Source organism: Oncorhynchus masou, chromosome 13 (assembly GCF_036934945.1).
Source record: "Oncorhynchus masou masou isolate Uvic2021 chromosome 13, UVic_Omas_1.1, whole genome shotgun sequence".
Taxonomy (NCBI): domain Eukaryota; kingdom Metazoa; phylum Chordata; class Actinopteri; order Salmoniformes; family Salmonidae; genus Oncorhynchus; species Oncorhynchus masou.
Window position 1 is genome coordinate 16,805,494 of NC_088224.1, and position 22,939 is coordinate 16,828,432.

At 42.4% G+C, this 22,939-nt stretch overlaps 2 protein-coding genes across 4 annotated transcripts in view; one reads left to right on the forward strand and one right to left on the reverse strand.

Annotated features, from left to right (window-relative positions):
• Positions 1–1,044: 1,044 nt before the first annotated feature.
• LOC135551806 (epsilon-sarcoglycan-like) lies at positions 1,045–22,616 on the reverse strand. 3 transcript variants are annotated; one of them, XM_064983036.1, is made up of 12 exons: positions 22,196–22,614; positions 14,627–14,749; positions 14,176–14,333; positions 13,311–13,383; positions 11,989–12,187; positions 10,655–10,817; positions 8,646–8,860; positions 7,947–7,973; positions 7,140–7,325; positions 4,957–5,000; positions 2,273–2,316; positions 1,045–1,789 (listed from the first exon to the last, which is right to left on the reverse strand). In XM_064983036.1, the coding sequence occupies exons 1-12, from the start codon at positions 22,230–22,232 to the stop codon at positions 1,739–1,741; spliced, it is 1,320 nt and encodes a 439-aa protein (XP_064839108.1). In that variant the 5' UTR covers positions 22,233–22,614; the 3' UTR covers positions 1,045–1,738. The 3 variants fall into 3 exon arrangements, with proteins under 3 accessions (XP_064839108.1, XP_064839109.1, XP_064839110.1); XM_064983037.1 differs by lacking the exon at positions 7,947–7,973 and having other exon boundaries at positions 22,196–22,616; XM_064983038.1 differs by lacking the exon at positions 2,273–2,316 and having other exon boundaries at positions 22,196–22,612.
• Positions 20,602–22,939, forward strand: part of LOC135551803 (neurabin-1-like) — a 117,198-nt gene continuing 114,860 nt past the window's right edge. Inside the window, exon 1 of the mRNA XM_064983028.1 lies at positions 20,602–20,919. The gene's annotated coding sequence lies outside the window, so the exon portion shown is untranslated. The remainder of the gene's footprint in view (positions 20,920–22,939) is intronic.

A 22,939-nucleotide genomic window follows, 5' to 3' on the forward strand; every position in this document is an offset into this window, starting at 1 on the left:
CCAGGACTAAAACAAACATAATATAATTTCTGTGAAATGTATATAGTATGTATAAACTGAAGGTAGATTGTTTGTTTATTAGTTTACTCCAAGTGGGGAGGGGTGGTAGGGTTTGCGGGGAATATTAAAGGTATATTCTAAAAACAAAATGTGTGTGTATATAAAAAAAATATCTGGGGGATTGGAAATGATGCAGACAATACATTGATGGAAGCAACAACCTATCTGCAATATTAAAGCTCATCCAACCCCTGAAAAAAAATGACCCGGGGAGAGCGAGTGGGCCCTTCTGACCTACAGATGGGCTGAACAGATTATTATAATGCGTGTGCTGGGGGCCTGGTGCTACAGTTGCAACCGTTGAACACAATTGACAGCAAATTTAAACCAAATGTATTTTTACTGTTATGTGACAGAAAATGAGCATTTACATTTTTATTTGATTGGACTTGACGAGCATCTCTGTCCATCTCCATTTCCCTCTAAAGATGAGCCTTGCACATGGAAAGTAAAAATACTAACATGATATTGTTAATGGCATCATATAATTTCTAGAACATATGCACAAAATATGTCAAAATATCCTATGAATGTAGCATTTGTTATTCATGATCAGGCTGGTATACACACACACAGTTGACTACTGATAAATGCAGCTGTTTAGGATTGTGGTGACCGTGTGCATTAAATAAGAGCACACAGTTATGAGTGTAATTGAATTGGGACTGCACTTAATCAGCTTGCTCTCATACTAAGTGCACTTATCATGAGTTTACTGTACTCTGCACCACTCGCTCACATACATAAGGGCACACTGACGGACACTAGCGTCGAGTATGAACGCACTGCTGGGGCATGCAGATTGGGAAAGACGTGGTGTCTCTGGGCCCTGGTCAGAAGTTGTGCAGGAAATTGGGTATAGAGCCCCACAATGAAGATGTCATAATACCCATAAAACCTAACGGTCAAACGGGGTGATGGTTCCAATCCTTTTGCTACCATTTATTTTTCCCATATGGGATTTTCAAAACACTTTAAATAAGGACTGTTTCATGTAGGCTTTCCCTGGTGTGACGTTTTGATAACCATTTAAATCTCTCTATGACAAGGTGACTTTTATCAATATATTTGGCTCTACTCTCAGATTTGAAAATGCTAATTTGGGTCAAAGTAGACATAATGCAAAACTACAAATCCCTGCAGGCTCCTGCATGTCTTCTCTCGCCGACACCTTTGCTAACAGGTATTGTTTTAATGTAAAACTTCCACAAGACAGTTCACAGAATTGTCCATTTAAAGACATTTTGCCAATTTATTCATTACTACATTTAGCTAACATTAGATTGTTAATCCAGAGATTCTTACCTTTGCCTCAATTCGGCATTCTCTTCCTGATCATCATGACATTTATAGTTCTTTATGACACCCACATTAGCAGCTAATTAGCATTTCATTTTGGGGGGGATAAATCCATTTACACGGTTATCAACACGTCACACCAGGGTAAGCCTACATGAAACACAGCCCTTATTATAAGTGTTTTTAAAATCCCCTATGGGAAAATGAATGGTGGAAAAACCATTGGAACCTTTTCCCTATTTGACCGCTAGGTTTGATGTCTATTATGACTCATACTGTGGTACTCTATTTAGGATGTAGACATAGAAAAACACTTGGCTTAAAGGGACACGGACAGACAGAAAGCAGCTCCACCACTGTCTCTTGGGCTTCTCTCTTGTCACAAGTTCAGTGCTTCAGCCACTTTCCTCTCCTCAGGAATACCATTTACCTAGAATGGAGAATAAAATGACCTTATTCAAGCATATTGCATCATATAATTTAACTTGATCTAATATAAATATCGATTGTTTACAGGTTCTGAGACTGAATATTTTAACAATGGGAATATGGTAACTGCATTTGAACTACTTTACTACTGTGGAAAGTGGAGGGCACTCAACCAACAAAAGTCACGGTGCAACCAAAAAAATATGATCATCATTGAAAAGGAAAACGCTCGCTCTACATTAATAACCTTTCATTTTATTTAAACGATTATTAAAATCTTGACGCTTCAGCCATTGACGAAGTCCGAAACATCAATCTTTTAATAGTTGTTTAAATAAAATGATTTTAATGGTGAGCGAGCGCGGCACATTCTCCATTTCAACTTGTTTACTAATGTCATATGAAGTACAAAGTAAAATAGTCTCTTATATAGTTGGCAATGATAAAATTATACATCGAAGCAAAGGCAGACCAGCATACTTACCTCCAGTCTTCGAAATGTTGACATACAATAATTATCTCTATCTCCTTTGTTAGCAATAAAATGAACAGACAGAGCAGTGAGTTAGACTGAGCAGGGAGTTAGACTGAGCAGTGAGTTAGACTGAGCAGGGAGTTAGACTGAACAGAGGGCTCTCTTGCAGTTCATTGACATGCACACAAGGAGGAGCTAAAGTCTAGGTAGACACAGTAACTACAGAAGTGTAGGTGGGGTAAAGAATGAACAGAAATCTAAACGCAACATGCAACAATGTCAAAGATTTTAATGAGTTACAGTTCATATAAGGAAATCAGTCAATTGAAATAAATAAATTAGGCCCTAATCTATGGATTTCACATGACAGGGGCATGGATCAGCAAACCAGTCAGTATCTGGTGTGACCACCATTTGCCCATTGCAATGCGACACATCTCCTCTGCATAACGTTGATCAGGCTGTTGATTATGGCCAGTGGAATGTTGTCCCATTCCTCTTCAATGGCTGTACAAAGTTGCTGGATATTGGTAGGAACTGGAACACGCTGGCGTACATGTCGACCAAGAGCATCCCAAACATGCTCAATGGGTGGTGCGTATCTGGTGAGTATGCAGGCCATGGATGAACTGGGACATTTTCAACTTCCAGGAATTGTGTACAGATCCTTGCAAGGCCGTGCATTATCATTCTGAAACATGAGGTGATGGCGGTGGATGAGCTGCATGGCAATGGGCAACAGGATCTTGTCACAGTATCTCTGTGCATTCAAATTGCCATCGATAAAATGCAATTGTGTTTGTTGTCCATTGCTTATGCCTGCCTGCCTGCCCATTCCACAACCCCACTGCCACCATTGGGCACTCTGTTCACAATGCTGACATCACCAACCTGCCTGCCCACACGAGACCATACTGCCCGGTACAGTTGAAACCGGGATTCATCCATGAAGAGCAGACTTCTCCAGCTTGCCAGTGACCATCAAAGGTGAGCATTTGCCCACTGAAGTCAGTTACGACGCTGAACTGCAGTCAGGTCAAGACCCTGGTGAGAATGACTAGCACACAGACGAGCTTCCCTAAGACAGTTTCTGACAGTTTGTTTCAACAGCTGTCGGGGTGGCCGGTCTTAGACGATCCAGCAGGTGAAGAAGCCAGATGTGGAGGTCCTGGGCTGGCGTGGTTACACGTGGTTGTGAGGCTGGTTGTAAGTACTGCCAAATTCTCTAAAATGGCGTTGGAGGCGGCTTATGGTAGAGAAATGAACATTCAATGCTCTGGCAACAGCTCTGGTGGACATTCCTGCAGTCAGCATACTAATTGCACGCTCACTAAAAACTTGAATCATCTGTGGCATTGTGTTGTGTGACAAAACTGAACATTTTAGAGTGGCCTTTTATTGTGCCCAGGATCAAGTGCACCTGTATAATGATCATGCTGTTTAATCAGCTTCTTGATATGCCACACCTGTCAGGTGGATGGATTATCTTGGCAAAGGAAAAATGCTCACTAACATTGGTGTAAACACATTTGTGCACAAAATGTGAGAAATAAGCTTCTTCTTTTTTTTTCTCCATACGCACGTATGGAACATTTCTGGGATCTTTTATTTCAGCTCATAAAACATGGAACCAACACTACATTTTGGGTTTATATTTTTGTTCAGTATAGTTTGGAAAAGAGCAAATGTAGGCTAGAAAGAGTATTCTGACATCAGACAACCCAAGGACACACATTGTATGTAATACAACTTTCTACATCCCCTTAGGGAAATGAGGACCTACTTCAACAGAGAGGAAAATCATTACTGCAATATCTATGCAGACTCTCAGATCAGAAATACCCCCATATGTTTTACCTCATCACATTTATATTTCTGTAGTGTGTTTGGTTGATCTGGATAAAAAGATAAAAGCAGGAAAGACAACTATTGCAACCTCAAATTGATTCATAGGTCTATTACATCATATCAAATGGACTCACACATGATATTTTAGGTACTATTAACATGGACCATCAAGCTATTTGATTCTCTATTTTAATTCACTTGGGGGTATGTGAAACAACTGTGTAAAAAATAATTTGATGAATCTTTTGAATCTGACCTTATTGTCATTACCTCAATAAAAGTTATAGCACAAGAATATGTGAGATCATAGTCGATAATAATCTAGAGCTGCTAGCGTTTACCAGTTCGTTAGTGGACATTTTTTTATATTTTTTTTGACTAGGCAAGTCAGTTAAGAACAAATTCTTATTTTCAATGACGGCCTAGGAACAGTGGGTTAACTGCCTGTTCAGGGGCAGAACGACAGATTTGTACCTTGTCAGCTCGGGGGTTTGAACTTGCAACTTTCCGGTTACTAGTCCAACGCTCTTAACCACTAGGCTACCCTGCCGCCCCATATCGAAGGTTAGTCACGTAACCACTGTTCTAGTAACTAACGACACATTCATCTGACTGAGGAAAACACAACACATGCATTCAGAATATTGCAGCGAGCCGCCAATTAAGTTGCAGAAAGACGAATGCATCTCGCGAGACGTGCAATGACTATGCCTGGCCTAGATGACTGAGGATGGTCATGATTAAGTCCACGGTGTCATGTTACTCAGCGAGAGACTTTAATGTATCATTTTCATTGGTTCAAGAGATAATAAAAGAATCATCCTAAAGCAGGAGTCAATACTAACCTGATGGCTGTTGCTGTGGTATCTGAATCTGGTTCTGCAGGTTTCTGAAATTAGAGAACATCTGATTATTAGAGCATTAAACATTGTATAGCATTGTCTAGAGTCTAAGCCAATTTGACAAAACTCTCACTCATGTTTTTGCTTAGTACAAACTTTATTAGGACAGCATTGTGTGTGTGTGAGAGAGAGAGAGAGAGAGAGAGAGAGAGAGACTGACAGAGAGAGAGAGAGAGAGAGAGGGAAAGGGAGCGCAAGAAAGAGAGAGTGAGAGAGAGACAGAGAAAGGGAGAGCAAGAAAGAGAGTGAGAGAGAGGGAGAGCAAGAAAGAGAGTGAGAGAGAGACAGAGAAAGGGAGCGCAAGAAAGAGAGAGTGAGAGAGAGACAGAGAAAGGGAGCGCAAGAAAGAGAGTGAGAGAGAGACAGAGAAAGGGAGCGCAAGAAAGAGAGTGAGAGAGAGACAGAGAAAGGGAGCGCAAGAAAGAGAGTGAGAGAGAGACAGAGAAAGGGAGAGCAAGAAAGAGAGAGTGAGAGAGAGACAGAAAGGAGACGCGCAAGAAAGAGAGAGTGAGAAAGAACAAGAGAGAGAGAAAGGGAGAGCAAGAAAGAGACAGATTGAGAGAGAGCAAGAGAGAGTGAGAGAGACAGAGAAAGGGAGAGCAAGAAAGAGAGAGTGAGAGAGAGAGACAGAGAAAGGGAGCGCAAGAAAGAGAGAGTGAGAGAGAGACAGAGAGAGGGAGTGCAAGAAAGAGAGAGTGAGAGAGAACAAGAGAGAGAGAAAGGGAGAGCAAGAAAGAGACAGATTGAGAGAGAGCAAGAGAGAGTGAGAGAGAGGGAGAGAGAGAGAGAGAAAGAGAGAAAGAGAAAGGGAGCGCAAGAAAGAGAGAGAGAGAGAGAGAGAGACAGAGAAAGGGAGCGCAAGAAAGAGACAATGAGAGAGAGAGAAAGGGAGCACAAGAAAGAGAGAGCAAGAGAGAGAGAGATCCAGATCTCAGAGAATTAGAACAAATTTCTCAACTGGTGCAAAAGAGAGAGATCCAGATCTCAGAGAATTAGAACAAATTTCTCAACTGGTGCAAAATATATAGAGTACTGGAGACACTACAATTACTTAGGTTTAAAAATAAGCTCAACTGGACACCTTAATGATGCATTGAATTAACTGAGAGAGAAAACACACAGGGCATTCTACTCCATTAAAAAAACTATTCCCATTGAAATACCTATTGAAATTTGGCTAAAACTAATTGAATGTGTCATTGAACCAATTGCACTGTATGGCAGTGAGGTGTGGGGTCCCCTTGTAAAACAAGATTTCCCCCAATGGGACAAACACCCCATTGAAACCCTGCATTCAGAGTTCTGTAAGATTCTCCTACATGTCCTGAGGAAAACTACAATCCACTAATAATGAAAACTTAAAAAAGAGCAGTTCAGTTTTGTAAACATCTAAAATACAGTGACCCCTTCTTATATCATTACCAAGCCCTGCAATACCAAGAGCAGAGTAAAGAAAAGAATCCCCTCATCAGCTGGTCCTGGGGCTGTGTTCACAAACCTGTTCTACTAACACACTGAAGCCTCAGGACCAGAACATCCAATCAATCAGATCAAAACTAATTACAACACAGTCAAAACAAAACTACATTACTTACATTACTTATTGGGAAACACAAGCACAAAGCAAAATGCAGTGCTATCTGGCCCTAAATCGACACCGTGGCAAACTATTTTACCATGGTTACTGATCAAAACCTTGACAAAGTACAGGCTCAGTGAGCACAGCCTTGCCATTGGGAAGGGTAGACAGGAAAACCTGGCTCCCTGTAGAGGAAAGGCTGTGCAACCACTGCACCCCAGCAGAACCTGAGACGGAGCTGCATTTCCTGACAAAATGTCAAAAATATAAAACAATTAGAGAGTGTCGCTTCCCCAAATTTGAAACCCTTATTCAAGGTTTCAAAGACCTCTCTGATGATAATAGGCTGCCTGTCCTGTTGGGGGAGGACACAGAGAGCTGTGGGTTGGCAGCGCACTACATTGCTGCCTGCCATAAGAGAGAGAAAGAGAGATAGATAATGAGAGAAAGAGAGAGACATGGTGCCAGAAGGAAAGAGATTGTGTGCATCTGTTCTTCTATGTGTTTATGTCCCTGCATGTGTCTGTAAACTCTAGCCAGGACTCACGTCTGTGTCTGCATCAGCGGCATGCTGGTTGTCTCGTAGTTGTCTGGGTGTATGGGGGGCACCACCTCCCCACTTTGGCTGAAGACAGGCAGGGTGGAGAGGGGCCAGGAGATCTCCCTGTTCTTAGACATGCTCCGCAGCTCCTTGGTCGACTTCTGGATGGAGCTGTGATGTACTAACTGGATACTGAGGAGAGACAAATACACCATAAATCAACCATCTGAGCTCTTATCATCTCGGTCAACAGGCACACTGTTGTGTACTGTACATACCTGCATTAAGGAATACATAAGAACATAGGAAATATTTTGACAGCATTTGGTGTGTTTCTTCTTGGTAGGAGGAAACTGTGTTGTGTCGTTACTATTGGTCATTTGCCATCTACTGAGTCTAGAGGAGGTTGTTTGAGAGTATTTCTCCTCTCCCTTTCATACTCTCTTCTCCCCTCCATCTCTCTGTCTCTCCCCCCTCCCTCTCTCTCTAAACAAACCTGGTCTGAGATTTCCCTGCTTCAGTTACAGAACTATAGACGTAGAGATTAGAGGTGGTGAACCAATATCTGACCCTGGATCTGTGGTTAAGATCAACTTCCTTTCTTAACATGCCCCTTGCAGCTTTGAGCAGCTAATTGGATGATGGTATGTAAACACACAGATGACAGTATGGATGGACATGAGCATGTCACCATGGCGATTTGAAAGCAAAAGGTGAAAGGGGAAACCAACTGAAAGATCGGGGGTTCAAAGAAGAACCAAAACAGATCAAACTCAAAAGAAAAGACAAACACAGGAGAGGATAAACACTTACTCTGGTGTTTGCATGTTTCTTTTATCCCTAGAAACAAAACAAAATGAATGAATTAAATACTAATATTAATAGTTAAAAGACATTCACACTGAAGTGAATGGAGAGCACGTGGCATTGGATGGATGGATGGATGAATGGTAGAAGCGAACAGTACTGCATGGACACACTGAGTGGTGGGGGGTTGGAGGGGACAGTCTCCCAGCCTGTAAATGAGGGTGGGGGGTTGGAGGAGCAATATAATGGTTGATTGACCATCTATGTCATGATGATTGTGCTAATAACCATGGAGAAATGGATCTGAAACAGAACAGTGTAACGTATGGAGAACATGCATGGACCATAAAACTGGATGGTTATTGACAACCTGCGCTTCCAGAATATTTCACCTCTTGACGTCCATCTATAGTGGCTCAGTAGCATAACTAAACATCCCTTAACTCCCACTGAGGGTCACTGATACTGACTAATCAGTCTATCCCTCAGGATCTGAGAACCCTCACATGACAATTCAAAAGAAAAGTCCAACTGTAAACGTGTATCTCCTCAACTCACATCAAAACAACACTATACTTTTGGTTCCATCTCCTCTTTAAACGTGTAGACCTAAATGTGTGTTTAGTGTGTGTGTGTGTGTTGTGTCTGCGTGTGTTTTAGTCTGTGTGTGTCTCTTTCTGTCAGAAGTGAAAGCTGCACACTTACACCCCTTCTCGCCGGCAGCACATGGAGTATCCCAGGATGGTGAAGAGGACCATGGCCACGGCCGAGGGCACCGCCAACGTGATGAGGAAGTCGGCAAAGAAGTCCCTGCTCTTCAGAGACTCTGATGGGGGGTTGTACTCCCCGATGTCAGGCAGAACCCCTGTACCTGGGTCCGGACGGTTACTGTGGATCGTGACCACCTTGGTGATGTCCACCTGGAGAAGAGAGAGGTTCAATCAGTACTTCATTTACTACAGATATTAGGGTGGCAAAATTCCATTAATTTCCCCAAAATGCTGAATTTTTCCAGCAATCCCGGTTGGAGCGTTCCCAGGTTTCCTGCTTATTCCTTCCTGATTCCAGTAATGTTCCAACATGATTTCTGGACAACCTGGAAATTTTGAGAAAGTTACCAGAATTTGGAACCCCAAAATATATATAGTATTAGCAGGGTGGCTGGGAAAATACATTTGAACAAAAATATAAACGCAACATGTAAAGTGAGGGTCCCATGTTTCATGAGTTAAATAAAGATTCCAAAAATGTTCCATATGCATAAAAAGCTTATTTCTCTCAAATTTTGTACACAAATTTGTTTACATCCCTGCTAGTGAGCATTTCTCCTTTGCCAAGATAATCCATCCACCTGACAGATGTGGCATATCAAGAAGCGGAATAAACATCATGATCATTACACAGGTGCACCTTGTGCTGGGTACAATAAAAGGCCACACTAAAATATGCAATTTTGTCACACAACACAATGCCACAGATGTCTCAAGTTTTGAGGGAGTGCGCAATTGGCATGCTGACTGCAGGAATGTCCACCAGAGCTGTTGCCAGATAATTTAATGTTTATTTCTCTACCATAAGCCACCTCCAACGTCATTTTAGAGAATTTGGCAGTACACCCAACCGGCCTCACAACCGCAGACCACATGTATGGCGTCGTGTGGGCGAGCGGTTTGCTGATTGTTTGCTGATTCAACATTGTGAACAAAATGCCCCATTGGGGTGGTGGGGTTATGGTATGGGCAGGTATAAGCTTCAGACAATGAACACAATTGCATTTAATCAATGGCAATTTGAATGCACAGAGATACAGTGACGAGATCCTGAGGCCCATTTTGTCGTGCCATACATCTGCTGCCGTCACCTCATGTTTCAGCATGATAATTCACAGCCCCATGTCGCAAGGATCTGTACACAATTCCTGGATGCTGAAAATGTCCCAGTTCTTCCATGGCCTGCATACTCACCAGACATGTCACCCATTGAGCATGTTTGGAATGCTCTGGATCGACGTGTACGACCGCGTGTTCCAGTTCCCGCCAATATCCAGCAACTTCGCACAGCCATTGAAGAAGAGCGGAACAACATTCCACAGGCCGCAATCAACAGCCTGATCAACTCTATGTGAAGGAGATGTGTCGTGCTGCATGAGGCAAATGGTGGTCACACCAGATAATGACTGGATTTCTGATCCATGCCCCTAACTTTTTTCTTTTAAGGTATCTGTGAACAAGTGAACAACAGATGCATATTATATAGATTTATTTATTTTTTTACCTTTATTTAACTCGGCAAGTCAGTTAAGAAAAATTATTATTTACAATGATGGCCTACACCGGCCAAACCCGGACGACACTGGGCCAATTGTGCGCTGTCCTACGGGACTCCCAATCACGGCTGGTTGTGATACAGCCTGGATATCTGTATTCCCAGTCATAGATTTGGGCCTAATGAATTTATTTCAATTGACTCATTTCATTATATGAACTCAGTTAAATCTTTTAAATTGTTGCGTTTATATCTTTGTTCAGTATACATGCCTAAATATCACTAAATATACATTTTCTTCTGAAGATTGTGGATTGGCTGTGTTCGTGTATGTGTGTATATGACATAACACACACACAAACACATACACACTATAATTTGTATTTGATATGGTCAGAGAACAGGTCAAGAGGTCACACCATGGTTCCAGGGTCCTGTCCAGTCCTCACCAGGTTGATCTTGCACCAGTCAATGTCGAACTGGGCCCTGAACTTCTTGTCACAGCTGATGACCGGCTCCATCTCCTGGCTGCAGCGCAGCTGGTTGTGGGGGTTCTCCACCTCCCTCAAGCAGGAAGAGAACTGCACGTCTGCCCCCACCATCACATACACACTGGAGAGCGAGGCAGGGAGTTAGACACTGGCTTAAAATGTGCTACCTGTCCCAGACCTGCTGTTTTCAACTCTCTAGAGACAGCAGGAGCGGAAGAGATACTCTCAATGATCGGTTATGAAAAACCGACTGACATTTACTCCTGAGGTGCTGACTTGTTGCACCCTCGACAACTACTGTGATTATTATTATTTGACCATGCTGGTCATTTATGAACATTTGAACATCTTGGCCATGTTTTGTCATAATCTCCACCCGGCACAGCCAGAAGAGGACTGGCCACTCCTCATAGCCTGGTTCCTCTCTAGGTTTCTTCCTAGGTTTTGGCCTTTCTAGGGAGTTTTTCCTAGCCACCGTGCTTCTGCACTTGCATTGCTTGCTGTTTGGGGTTTTAGGCTGGGTTTCTGTACAGCACTTTGATATATCAGCTGATGTAAGAAGGGCTATATAAATACATTTGATTTAATGACAGAGAGACAGTTAGTGGTATATAACATGACTAATCTACACACAAACACGCAAGCACATTTAAGGTCAAGGAGAGTAGAGGAAGATTTAACAGCTAGATTACACAGTAATATCACTCTGTGCTACCAGTGGCTGACAGTAGAGAACAGGAGCTGTGCTACCAGTGGCCGACAGTAGAAAACAGGAGGTGTGCTACCAGTGATAACAGTAATATCTTAGCCCTGCTGGCCCAGTCTTTCTATGGGGCTCTCCTCTTCAACCTTGTATCTTCCCAAATGGGGCCATGCATGCATTCAACTGAAGATACTTGAATTCATCATCCTCTATCAACTGAAGATACTTGAATTCATCATCCTCTATCAACTGAAGATACTTGAATTCATCATCCTCTATCAACTGAAAATACTTGAATTCATCATCCTCTATCAACTCAAGATACTTGAAATCATCATCCTCTATCAACTGAAGATACTTGAATTCATCATCCTATTTCAAACTATGTATCAAAATACTCTTGACCTTTAAGGGCTGCTGAGGGTGACCCTGTTCCTCACCCCAATGAGGTTGTTGATGGGCAGGGGAACGCGTCTGCCCCTGTCCAGCGTCAAGGTGATGTTGATATGTAAATTCATCCTTCTACTCTGTTAAACCATGTATTGAACTGCACTAAAAAGTGTTTCTGTTTCTATTTCTATGCCCTCACCCCTCTTTGAGGTTGTTTATGGGCAGGGGAACACGTCCGCCCCTGTCCAGCGCTGAGGTGATGTTGATGGCGTTGAGGCGTTCGGGCTGCCACACGTTCTTCACTGCGCCAAGGAAGTCTCCCAGAACCTCGCTGGCCAACATCTCCTCCACATTCATGTTCTTTATGAAGAACTCTGCCTGGTATGGCAGTGGGTAGTCTGAGAGCGGGAGGGAGGGAGACAGAGAGAGATTACAGATATAATCTGTTCATTTTAATAGGCCCAATATCATTCTGTGAACAAAGTGTACATGTTCAGTACATCCCTAACTGACAACCATATGTAATAATATTTAACGGCCATAATATCAGACAAACTGTTCGACAAAGGCCAATGTTTGTCTGCTCAGTTACGTGTCTGTTATGACAGCGGCTCGGCTCTGGGCAGATGGCTAGTGACGTCACTGCTCAGTGTGAGTGAGGTCACACAGTACGCGTGGGCCAGAAACAGCTGGGCAGCTTTTCACCAGGCACCGCAGTGCTATTGTATCACATGTAGAGTGAGACTCTGTACAGACGTGCAGCATAATGAGATGTATACAGGACATTTTAGAACTTGTAATGTATTTGAGGTTTAAAAAGGCTTCTGAAGTTAGAAATTTCCACTTTGAAATGTCTAACTTGATTTTCCCTGTATCAACCCCTACCAAAATGCCTATTAATTACAATCTACATAATAATTCACATTTCTTGTTGCTGCAGGACTATTTTCCTGCTGTGGCAAACTGGCTCAAATTAAGATCCTACACCTGTACTGTAGCTGTAGACCTCAACATGAAGAGCATTCACAATACTGTTTTAATCTGCCCTATACACAATCATTTGTTCCCTATAGGAACACTGAGTGAGGCATTGGTTACTGTGGTACTGGGTATGACTTTATTGCAAGTCACATAATAAATGTACTGTTACAATCTAACTACTTGTTTAGAGTACTAGGCCAGTTTTCAGTCAATTGCAGACAGTGGATTTTCAGATAGCGCTTTGAGAAGTGTGCTTGTTGATTTGCACAGCTGTGAGTCCCGTGTTGGGACTGTGTTGACCCTTAATTAAAAAATTGTCGGTCTGGTTGAGTGTATGGTGTTAGCCTCTTAGGTTGATGTATTCTGGATAATATATTGATATATATTATGTGAATGTTATTCAGCCATTTTTCAAGGAAATAGAACAATTAGCTTTAGGGTATTTTAGTCAACATCAGAAGCAACCCTCTAGATTGAAATTAAAAACATCTTGCTTCATCATGTCCTCACTAAGCGTTTGTCTCTCTCTCTTTTTCTTACCTTCCGTGGACATGATGTTTATGACCAAGTTGTGCCGGGCCGTTTCGAAAGTGCGTCTGTTATAGGCAGTAATCTGGAACAAATAAGGGTAAAAGTTTAAGCCCAGATCACTACAGCTTTATGTCCTAGGCTGAGGCTCGCCGGCGAGGTCCGAGCCAGATGCAAACATATTCCATAGGAGAAGGCTCATAGGGAAGAAGGAATTGGGGCACTGCATCCTACAGGATCATTCCTACAGGGAACCGAATGCCTTTGAGAACATGCTCCAGTAGTTTAGACACATTAAGGACACATCTAAAACCCTAGAATAAAGCTATATCACAATGCACCATGTGACAGCATTTGCATATGTGCAAAAAACCTATTAATCTACCTGTGAACATAGAGTATCCCAGTATGCATCATAATACCCAGAAACACTTCAAATAAGGGCTGTGTTTCATGTAGGCTTACCATGGAGTGTTTCTAAAATCCCTTATGGGAAAAATGAATGGTGGAAAAATGATTGGAACCATTTCCCTGCTTGACCCCTAGATTTTATGGGTATTATGACACCTCCACTGTGGGGCTCTATTGCTGAACTACATAATGTAAATTATACCCCTAACCACTACTTTGTTACAGGTTGTGCCCACATATCTGACTGATAGGACCCTGGCTGGGAAACTTAACTGCGGACAAGACCGGGTGATTGTTCAAAACATTCAATGTTATAATGTATTCATTGATTGATTGATTGATTGAATCTACAACTTCTAATGTACTGTAGTTTAGTGTGTGTGTGTGTGTGTGTCAGAGAAAGCTCCACTGTTCATAACTGCAGCCAAACAACTCTAACTCCTTTAGCATCACACGGAGCCAACACCTCTATGATGGTGGCCTTGCCCACGTGTTCTGCAGTGGGGGATCCGTAGAGCACCCCATCGCTGTGTGAGGTTCTCTGGATGTACCGCAGCCAGCCTGGCCGGTCAGGGTAGCCCATCAGGTTGGTGTTGAAGGTGATGGGGTCGTTGCTGGAATCCCCTGTACGGACAGACGTTGGTACATGTACAATAAACGCTTAGCCTAGTAGTTAGTCAACGAGGCCCTGAGAGCGTGATTTGAGACTGAGAGATGTAAATTCTACTCTGACACTGACATTTATGGTGATATTGATACGGTTTCTGTATTTGCTGTACTGTAGCTTAGCGAAATATATTTTATTACTGAATAGATGAGTATTTATCATAAATAGGTAGTCTACTAGTAGTAATAGTACAATTAGTCATCTGGTTATTATTGAATTGACAGATCCAATGAGGAACACAGACACAGACCAGGTTTGGGATAGGGGGGAAACTCTCCTTTGAAGTGTTCTCTCTCCAGTACGTGGACAAACAGCACGCCTGCAGACGGGTAGACGTTCCGGTCGGCGTGCGACCTCGACAGGATGGTAACCACTGGAGCACAGAGAAAGAGGACACAGAGGTTATTAGCCGGGACTCGTGTGTGTGTGTGTGTGTGTGTGTGTGTGTGTGTGTGTGTGTGTGTGTGTGTGTGTGTGTGTGTGTGTGTGTGTGTGTGTGTGTGTGTGTGTGTGTGTGTGTGTGTGAGTAAGTGTGAGAGAGCGTCAGTGTGTGTTTGTGTGCGTCCGTTTGTGTCTTCATCATTACAGCCCCTGCCAAATGCATTCAGAAGTTTACAAGGTGAAAATCCCCATCAAAACATGTAAGGGGGAAGTGCTGTAGTCTCTTATGGTTTTCAAATCATTTAGGCTTGTGACTGATAAATCGGCGTAATCTGGGTGCCAGTCTATTTCTGCTTCATAGGGGCAATCTGCAGTTGCTACATCCATTTTTTAAACTTTTAAACTAAACCAGGTCCATAATTATTGGCACCCTTGATAAAGATGAGCAAAAAAGACTGAAAGCTTTTTGGAAAAGGCTGTGTCATTATCCTCACAAGGGGAGGGTGCTGGAGTACTGAAAACGGGATCCAATCATTTTTAACCCCAATTTTGTCAAGAATTATTTTATTACTTACTAAAAAAAGTATCTTTCTCTTAGTAATTGTATTAGTATAATATAATACAATTTGAAATGTTTTGAGCATGCAGTATAGCTCATTATTTGTATAATTTATTTTATACAGTAATTTTTTCCTCATCTTTATCAAGGGTGCCAATAATTATGGACCTGACTATACATTTTAGTCATTTAGCAGACACTCTTACCCAGAGCGACTTACAGTAGTGAGTTTATACATTTTCATACTGGTCCCCAGTGGTACTCAAACCCACAACGCTGACGTTGCAAGCGCCATGCTCTACCAACTGAGCCATACGGGACCATATACCTATTGATTATTGAAGAATATAAACTGGGTGGTTCAAGCCCTGAATGCTGATTGGCTGACAGCCGTGGTATATTGGCCATATACCACACCCCTCGGACCTTATTGCTTAAATATAACTTAATCTGCCTCTTGTGCTTAATTCAACTGTCGTACCCCATCAGAACCTAAAAATTAGCTTGTTTTAGTCATTTGTTTGTAAACAATGTAAATGTAAACAAATACTGTATAGCCTCAAAACATGGTTAAAACTATACATGTTATATCATGGATAGTCAGTCCCTGTATTCATAGTTCATGAATTTGAGAGTGGTTACATTTCTCCAGCCCCATCCCTAAGCTGTTTACCAAATCAGCGGCAAGGGTAACTGTTTTTGTTATTGTTCAAACTGCAGATTTCCCCTTAACCAATTTGTTTTCTTGCCAAACAAGGCCAGTACTATATAGCCAGAGAGGTTTGAATTATTCCGTCTCTTTGATATAAGCCTAACACTGATGAGTCCAAGAACAGTCAGCCAGGCACCCAGGCTACAGTCGACTTGTCAGTAGTTGTTAAGGCTAAGACCTATGATATCAGGAACCAGAGAGTCAGAGGGCCACAGCGCAGTGAATGGTTGTCAACAGCAGTACGTAGCACCAGCACTGGGACTCAGTCAGCCTCTTAAAGCTACAGTCTGGGATTCAAACAAACAAATGGCTTCCCCGCCACCTGTTTATGTAAACAGCTGTCAAATGGGGGGTTCTGAAAGGGTAAGACAGTTTTGCAAAAGTCATGAGGCATTTATATGTTATATTCCCCAATAATCAATGGCTCTATATCATTCATGTTAAAGTACAAAAATGGTTGTCCCAATCCCAGACTGTAGCTTTAAGAAGCACAATAGTGCTGCTATTCTTCTCTGTCTCATACTCCCTGACTCCCATTATACCAGAGTCTATCCATTTACAACACAAACACACACTTATTCTTTATTCAGGAAGTGTTGCAGAGGCAAATGGCAGCTCCTCCTCCCCCTCCTCCTCTACCCCCTCCTCATCCCCCTCTCTCCCTCCTGCTCCTCTACTCTGGTTTGACAGAGCTTTTCTTCTTCTTTCTTTTTCTCCATCCTCCTCCTCCAGTGGGTAGGAGCTACGTTTTTAATCACCATGGGAGAGTGAGTGTACTGGGATGGGAGGGGTAGGGAGAACCGCAGTACATTGTGTGTGTGTGTGTGTGTGTGTGTGTGTGTGTGTGTGTGTGTGTGTGTGTGTGTGTGTGTGTGTGTGTGTGTGTGTGTGTGTGTGTGTGTGTGTGTGTGTGTGTGTGTGTGTGTGTGTGTGTGTGTGTGTGTGTCAAAGAGAGAGACGGCTCCACTGTTCATGACTGCAGACAAATAAATCCAACTCCATTTGCAGCAAATGGAGCCTGGAAGAGCTGAAAAAAAGTCCCTACTCCCTACTGGAAAACATGTTACCATAATCTTCATTCTTCATCATTATTAAGACATATTGGGAGATTTAGGCCACTTTCCCGGACACAGATTAGGCCTAGTCCTACCTGCACTAAAAAAAAAACACTTTCAACGGAGATTAACATGATTTTTAGTCCAGGATTCTGTGTCCCAGAAACCGGCCCGTAATCTGTAGTTAATTGGAGTTACGTTAAACACTGCAAGAGTCCATATAATGGGTTAAACCACTCTGGAACAGAAGAGATTACAGGCAACACAGTCAGATTAAGGTAACACAACACACACAGACACTAGCCTATGTCCTATCCAGTACACACAGACACTAGCCTATGTCCTATCCAGTACACACAGACACTAGCCTATGTCCTATCCAGTACACACAGACACTAGCCTATGTCCTATCCAGTGCACACAGACACTAGCCTATGTCCTATCCAGTACACAAAATTGTTTGAAGTCCAATCAAAATCAGACTGTGAACAGATGTCTCAATAGACTATGTGAAATGCCCAAATAGATCTGTGAAACCCATCTGAAGCAAAACACTAAACCTTAAAGTGTCCCAGATGTCTTTTGTCCCCGGGGACCTGGTCACAGGAAATGTGATCAGATGTGGGGCAGCAGGTAGACTAGTGGTTAGAGAGCGTTGGGCCAGTAACCAAAAAGTTGCTCGATCAAATCCCTGAGCTGACGAGGTAAAAATCTGTCATTCTGCCCTTGAACAAGGCAGTTAACCCACTGTTCCTCGGTAGGCCGTCACTGTAAATAAGAATTTGTTCTTAACTGACTTGCCTAGTTAAATAAAGGTAAAAAAAATGTTTTGCTGCATAGTGCACTACATTGACCAGAGCACTAGGAGCCCTGGTCAAAAGTAGTACACTAATGTACAGTTGAAGTCGGAAGTTTACATACACTTAGGTTGGAATCATTAAAACTTGCTTTCAACCACTCCACAAATTTCTTGTTAACAACCTACAGTTTTGGCAAGTCGGTTCAGACATCTACTTTGTGCATGACACAAGCAATTTTTCCAACAATTGTTGACAGACAAATTATTTCACTTATAATTCACTGTATCACAATTCCAGTGGATCAGAAGTTTACATACACTAAGTTGACTGTGCCTTTAAACAGCTTGGAAAATTACTGAAAATTATGTAATGGCTTTAGAAGCTTCTGATAGGCCAATTGACATCATTTGAGTCAATTGGAGGTGTACCTGTGGATGTATTTCAAGACCTACCTTCAAACTCAGTGCCTCTTTGCTTGACATCATGAGAAAATCAAAAGAAAACAGCCAAGACCCCAGAAAAAAATTGTAGACCCCCACAAGCCTGGTTCATCATTGGGAGCAATTTCCAATCACCTGAAGGTACCACGTTCATCTGTACAAACAATAGTACGCAAGTATAAACACCATGGGACCACGCAGCCGTCATGCCGCTCAGGAAGGAGACGCCTAGAGATGAACGTACTTTGGTGCGAAAAGTGTGAATCAATCACAGAACAACAGCAAAGGACCTTGTGAAGATGCTGGAGGAAACAGGTACAAAAGTATCTATATCCACAGTAATACGAGTCCTATATCGACATAACCTGAAAGGCCGCTCAGCAAGGAAGAAGCCACTGCTCCAAAACCGCCATAAAAAAGCCAGACGACATTTTGCAACTGCACATGGGGACAAAGATCATACTTTTTGGAGAAATGTCCTCTGGTCTGATGAAACAAGAATAGAACTGTGCGGCCATAATGACCATTGTTATGGTTGGAGGAAAAAGGGGGAGGCTTGCAAGCCGAAGAACACCATCCCAACCATGAAGCACGGGGGTGGCAGCATCATGTTGTGGGGGTGCTTTGCTGCAAGAGGGACTGGTGCACTTCACAAAATAGATGGCATCATGAGGGCAGGAAAATTACATGGATATATTGAAGCAACATCTCAAGACATCAGTCATTAAAGCTTGGTCGCAAATGGGTCTTCCAAATGGACAATGACCCCAAGCATACTTCCAAAGTTGTATCAAAATGGCTTAAGGACAACAAACTCAAGGTATTGGAGTGGCCATCACAAAGCCCTGACCTCACTCCTATAGAGAATTTGTGGGCAGAACTGAAAAAGCATGTGCGAGCAAGGAGGCCTACAAACCTGACTCAGTTACACAAGCTCTGCTTGGAGGAATGGGCCAAAATTCACCTAACTTATTCTGGGAAGCTTGTGGAAGGCTACCTGAAACATTTGACCCAAGTTAAGACAATTTAAAGGCAATGCTACCAAATATTAATTGAGTGTATGTAAACGTCTGACCCACTGGGAATGTGATGAAAGAAATAAAAGCTAAAATAAATAATTCTCTCTACTATTATTCTAACATTTCACATTCTTCAAATAAAGTGGTGATCCTAACTGACCTAAAACAGGGAATGTTTACTAGGATTAAATGTCAGGAATGATGAAAAACTGAGTTTAAATGTATTTGGTTAAGGTGTATGTAAACGTCCGACTTCAACTGTACATAGGGCAGTGGTTCCCTGGGGGTACTTGGCCTAACCACATGGGGTACTTGAGAAGACTCATGAGACCGTAGGCCTACTGGTAAAATGCACATGAGGGATACTTCAGTGGTACTCTGGGCAGAGCAAAGTTCAGTTGGTGTTAAAGTAACCGAAAAAGTTGGGAACCACTGGTATAGGGAATAGGATGCCACTTAAGACGCAGCTCTCTCACAACACAGTCAAGCTTATTTTCTAAAACCACATGACAGTTACAGCCACAGCCAAGGTCAAACATTGACCCTTCTTTTCAGAGATTCTTGATGTGGTTTAATTAACACATGTTGTCCACAGATGTGTCCGTTCATGGAGGGAGACTTACTAGAATGGATATCCACATTCAGGTCAACATTCCCAATTCTATTTCTATGTCTCAGCCCAGATGGCCTTCCCCAGGTCACTGCCAGATGAAACCTTAGAGACTCCAACAGGGCGGAATCCCAACTGGCACCCTATTCCCTACATAGTGCACTAATTTTGACCAGTGCCATATCGACCCTGGTCAAAAGTAGTGCACTAGCTTATATAGGGAATAGGGTGCCATTTGGAATGCAGTCCAGCGACTCCAAACAAAGAAAGCAGAGATCATTGGCTACGCTAGCGACAGGGTGTGCTAATAGCATCAGATCTGCTTACACCTGGCTCTCTGGGCACAGCAAGGCCTTCTGGAGACGATGAACCAACAGCCCCCTCTAATACATCAACCATTCATGGTTAATGCTCAACTCCCTAACCATGGCAGGATCCATCACACACACACACACACGCATGCATAGTATCTATGGTACACACACAAAACACACACCTTGCCATGTTCCCTTGCTGCAGATCACTAACAGAATGGATAACCCGCTTTTATGCCTTTATGGACCAACCCGACCTTGGGCACACAGCAGCCTTAGCCCAGAAATAGTCTTTATTAATGTCCTTGGCCACACAGTAAAAAAGAGCTTGTCTGTTGAAAGGCTGGCTTAGGCAGCAAAAGGATGTCCTCTGTCCTGTTGTTCAGTTGAATGTACAGCGGTGGAGGTGGATCTATCTGTCCATTCTGGTCCAAGGGAATGCATGTGCTTTTAGTTTGCATCAAAACTACACAGACTTATGGGAGCACTATTAGACTTGATCTAGCCTGTGGTCTGTCTCTCTAGACTGGAGTGAAACTGTGCTCGGTTACTGGTTCTATAGGCAGCGGTTGCTAGCTGGGGAGGACCACAGCCAACTCAGACGTCCCTACTGTACCTAGACTGAACTTGATGCACAACCATTCTGGACTGAGGTAACTAACAAGGAATATATTTTCTCGCTCAAGGTCATGCGTTCTTTTGGAGAGGTCTGTAAACAAGTAGTAGGCTATTAGGCTATTGTGTCTAGGATAGGGGGGCATCAACATTTTTACTATCCCCTGGAAAGTCTCTTAAAAAAAGTTACAGTAACCACGGAAACTCTCACTTACAGCATCTCAAAATAATACAATTAGGGCTAGTCAGAATTAGACTGTGACTCAAACAAACCGAAGAGCAAAGATTACAAACAAAGCAGAAGAGGTTGCACCACAGTCTGTTACAATCAACACAAATGTGTCCATTAATAGGGAACTACTTGAGTGTGTCACCACCATGTTATGAGAATAGAGGGGAGGGGGGGGGGGGGTCAGGGAGGAGTCACACAAGATGTTCAACACTGCACACGCCCACTCACCGTCTTGTATGGCAGTTCTCTGCTTCAAACCCAGATTAGGCTGTACATGGATGTTTCTCCCAATCACATCATTGTGTGTGAAACCAGATACATGCACAATGAAAACTTAATAGACCAACAAACACAAACAAAAGCAATACTTATTTTGAATCTTTTCTCAAACAGAGGCATGTTTGCAAAAAAAAATGCTGAATGCTTCCCTTGCAATTTCTAGCACATCTAGGCACATGGCAAAATGTACTTACAATCATGTGGTGACATAGGAAAGATGTTTTCACACAATATCAGGCCTAATGCATTATTTCGGCTTCTACATAATGTCATGCAAATGTATTCAATTCATAATGATATGACGACAGTATAAGAAATAAAAGATAACTTTTGCCGATCAATTGCATGACATACTTAGATTTACTGTAGCTATGTGATATTGGTATGTTATAATAGATGTAGGACAACTGGTTTGAATAAGGTGATACAATGTATCCGCGAAAGAGAAATGTTGGAGGAATCAGCAACACATCCTTGGAGGAATGGCAACATTATTGCAACAGTACATTATAATAACTTTAAATTGTAAAATACCGGTAGATATATGTAGCCAGTTAATTCTACCAATAGCTAATAATCTCATATCCTAAATAGCTAAATAGTGTAGATTTATACGGCAAGGCCACTATTATCTCCGAATAACGGGATAGAAAGCTAACCAAGGCAGTGGTGGAAAATGACCAACCCATCAACCACATAACGTGTTAAGCTGCTGTAGCAAGCTAGCTTGCGACTAGCTAATATTGCTAATACAAAAAAAGCATTACTATGTCTCTATATTTCCATTCGAAATTGATACGTACCCATAGAAAGCCATACGACAACAACCGCAGTATCCATATTGCATTTGCGAATGGTTATTTTTTATATGAAAATCCTTATTTTTCTAATCGCTAGTGGTTTGACAGACATAACAAGCATCCATGAAACTCCAGCCTCCGCCTCCTCATTCGAACGCTTGCGCTTTCATTGGTCGGTACATCTGGCGCAGAAGCTGGAAAATATCATTCCCGCACTCTATCAAATGGGTATCATAACGCCTATCATAAAAACGGGAGTGATGCAATTTCACCAATTGTAAACATCATCACTATTTTAATTTAGATAATCTAATAAATTAACAAACTCTCTCTCTTTTTCTCTCGCTCTGTTCCTTTCTTTCAAAAGTATGCGCATGTTAAATTGACCTTGCGTGACCAACATAACCCCTCCATCCACACCACCCCTCCTTCCACTGAGTAAACCCAGCTGTAAAGAGGGCAGTGAGATGACTGAGAAGTCTATTAAAATCTGTTCTCCCCCCTGTGGAGAGCCAGCAGACAGATGGTCATGCTCAGCCTCTCAGCCCCCTTTGCTCTATTCAGCTCAGCTAAGGGTCCTGGTAAGGGAAAGAAGGGTCCATCTGACTCTTAAATCTCCATCTTTCTCCCTTGGAGTGTATTATGCAGGGGACAGATAGGACACACTTTTAATGGTCTTTAGAACTGGCATACCTATATTTGGCTGTGATCAATGATGGTGTTTATGTTATGAATGATGCATTCTTA

What these genes read in the sequence shown, in the direction of transcription:
- LOC135551806 (XM_064983036.1), bottom strand. Translation starts at nt 22,232, where the DNA reads ATGGATACTGCGGTTGTTGTCGTATGGCTTTCTATGG. An exon ending in TGTCGTATGGCTTTCTATGG is followed by an intron (nt 14,750 to 22,195) that starts GTACGTATCAAT and finishes TCTGTGCTCCAG; the next exon opens with TGGTTACCATCCTGTCGAGG. An exon ending in GCAAGGCCACCATCATAGAG is followed by an intron (nt 13,384 to 14,175) that starts GTGTTGGCTCCG and finishes TATTTGTTCCAG; the next exon opens with ATTACTGCCTATAACAGACG.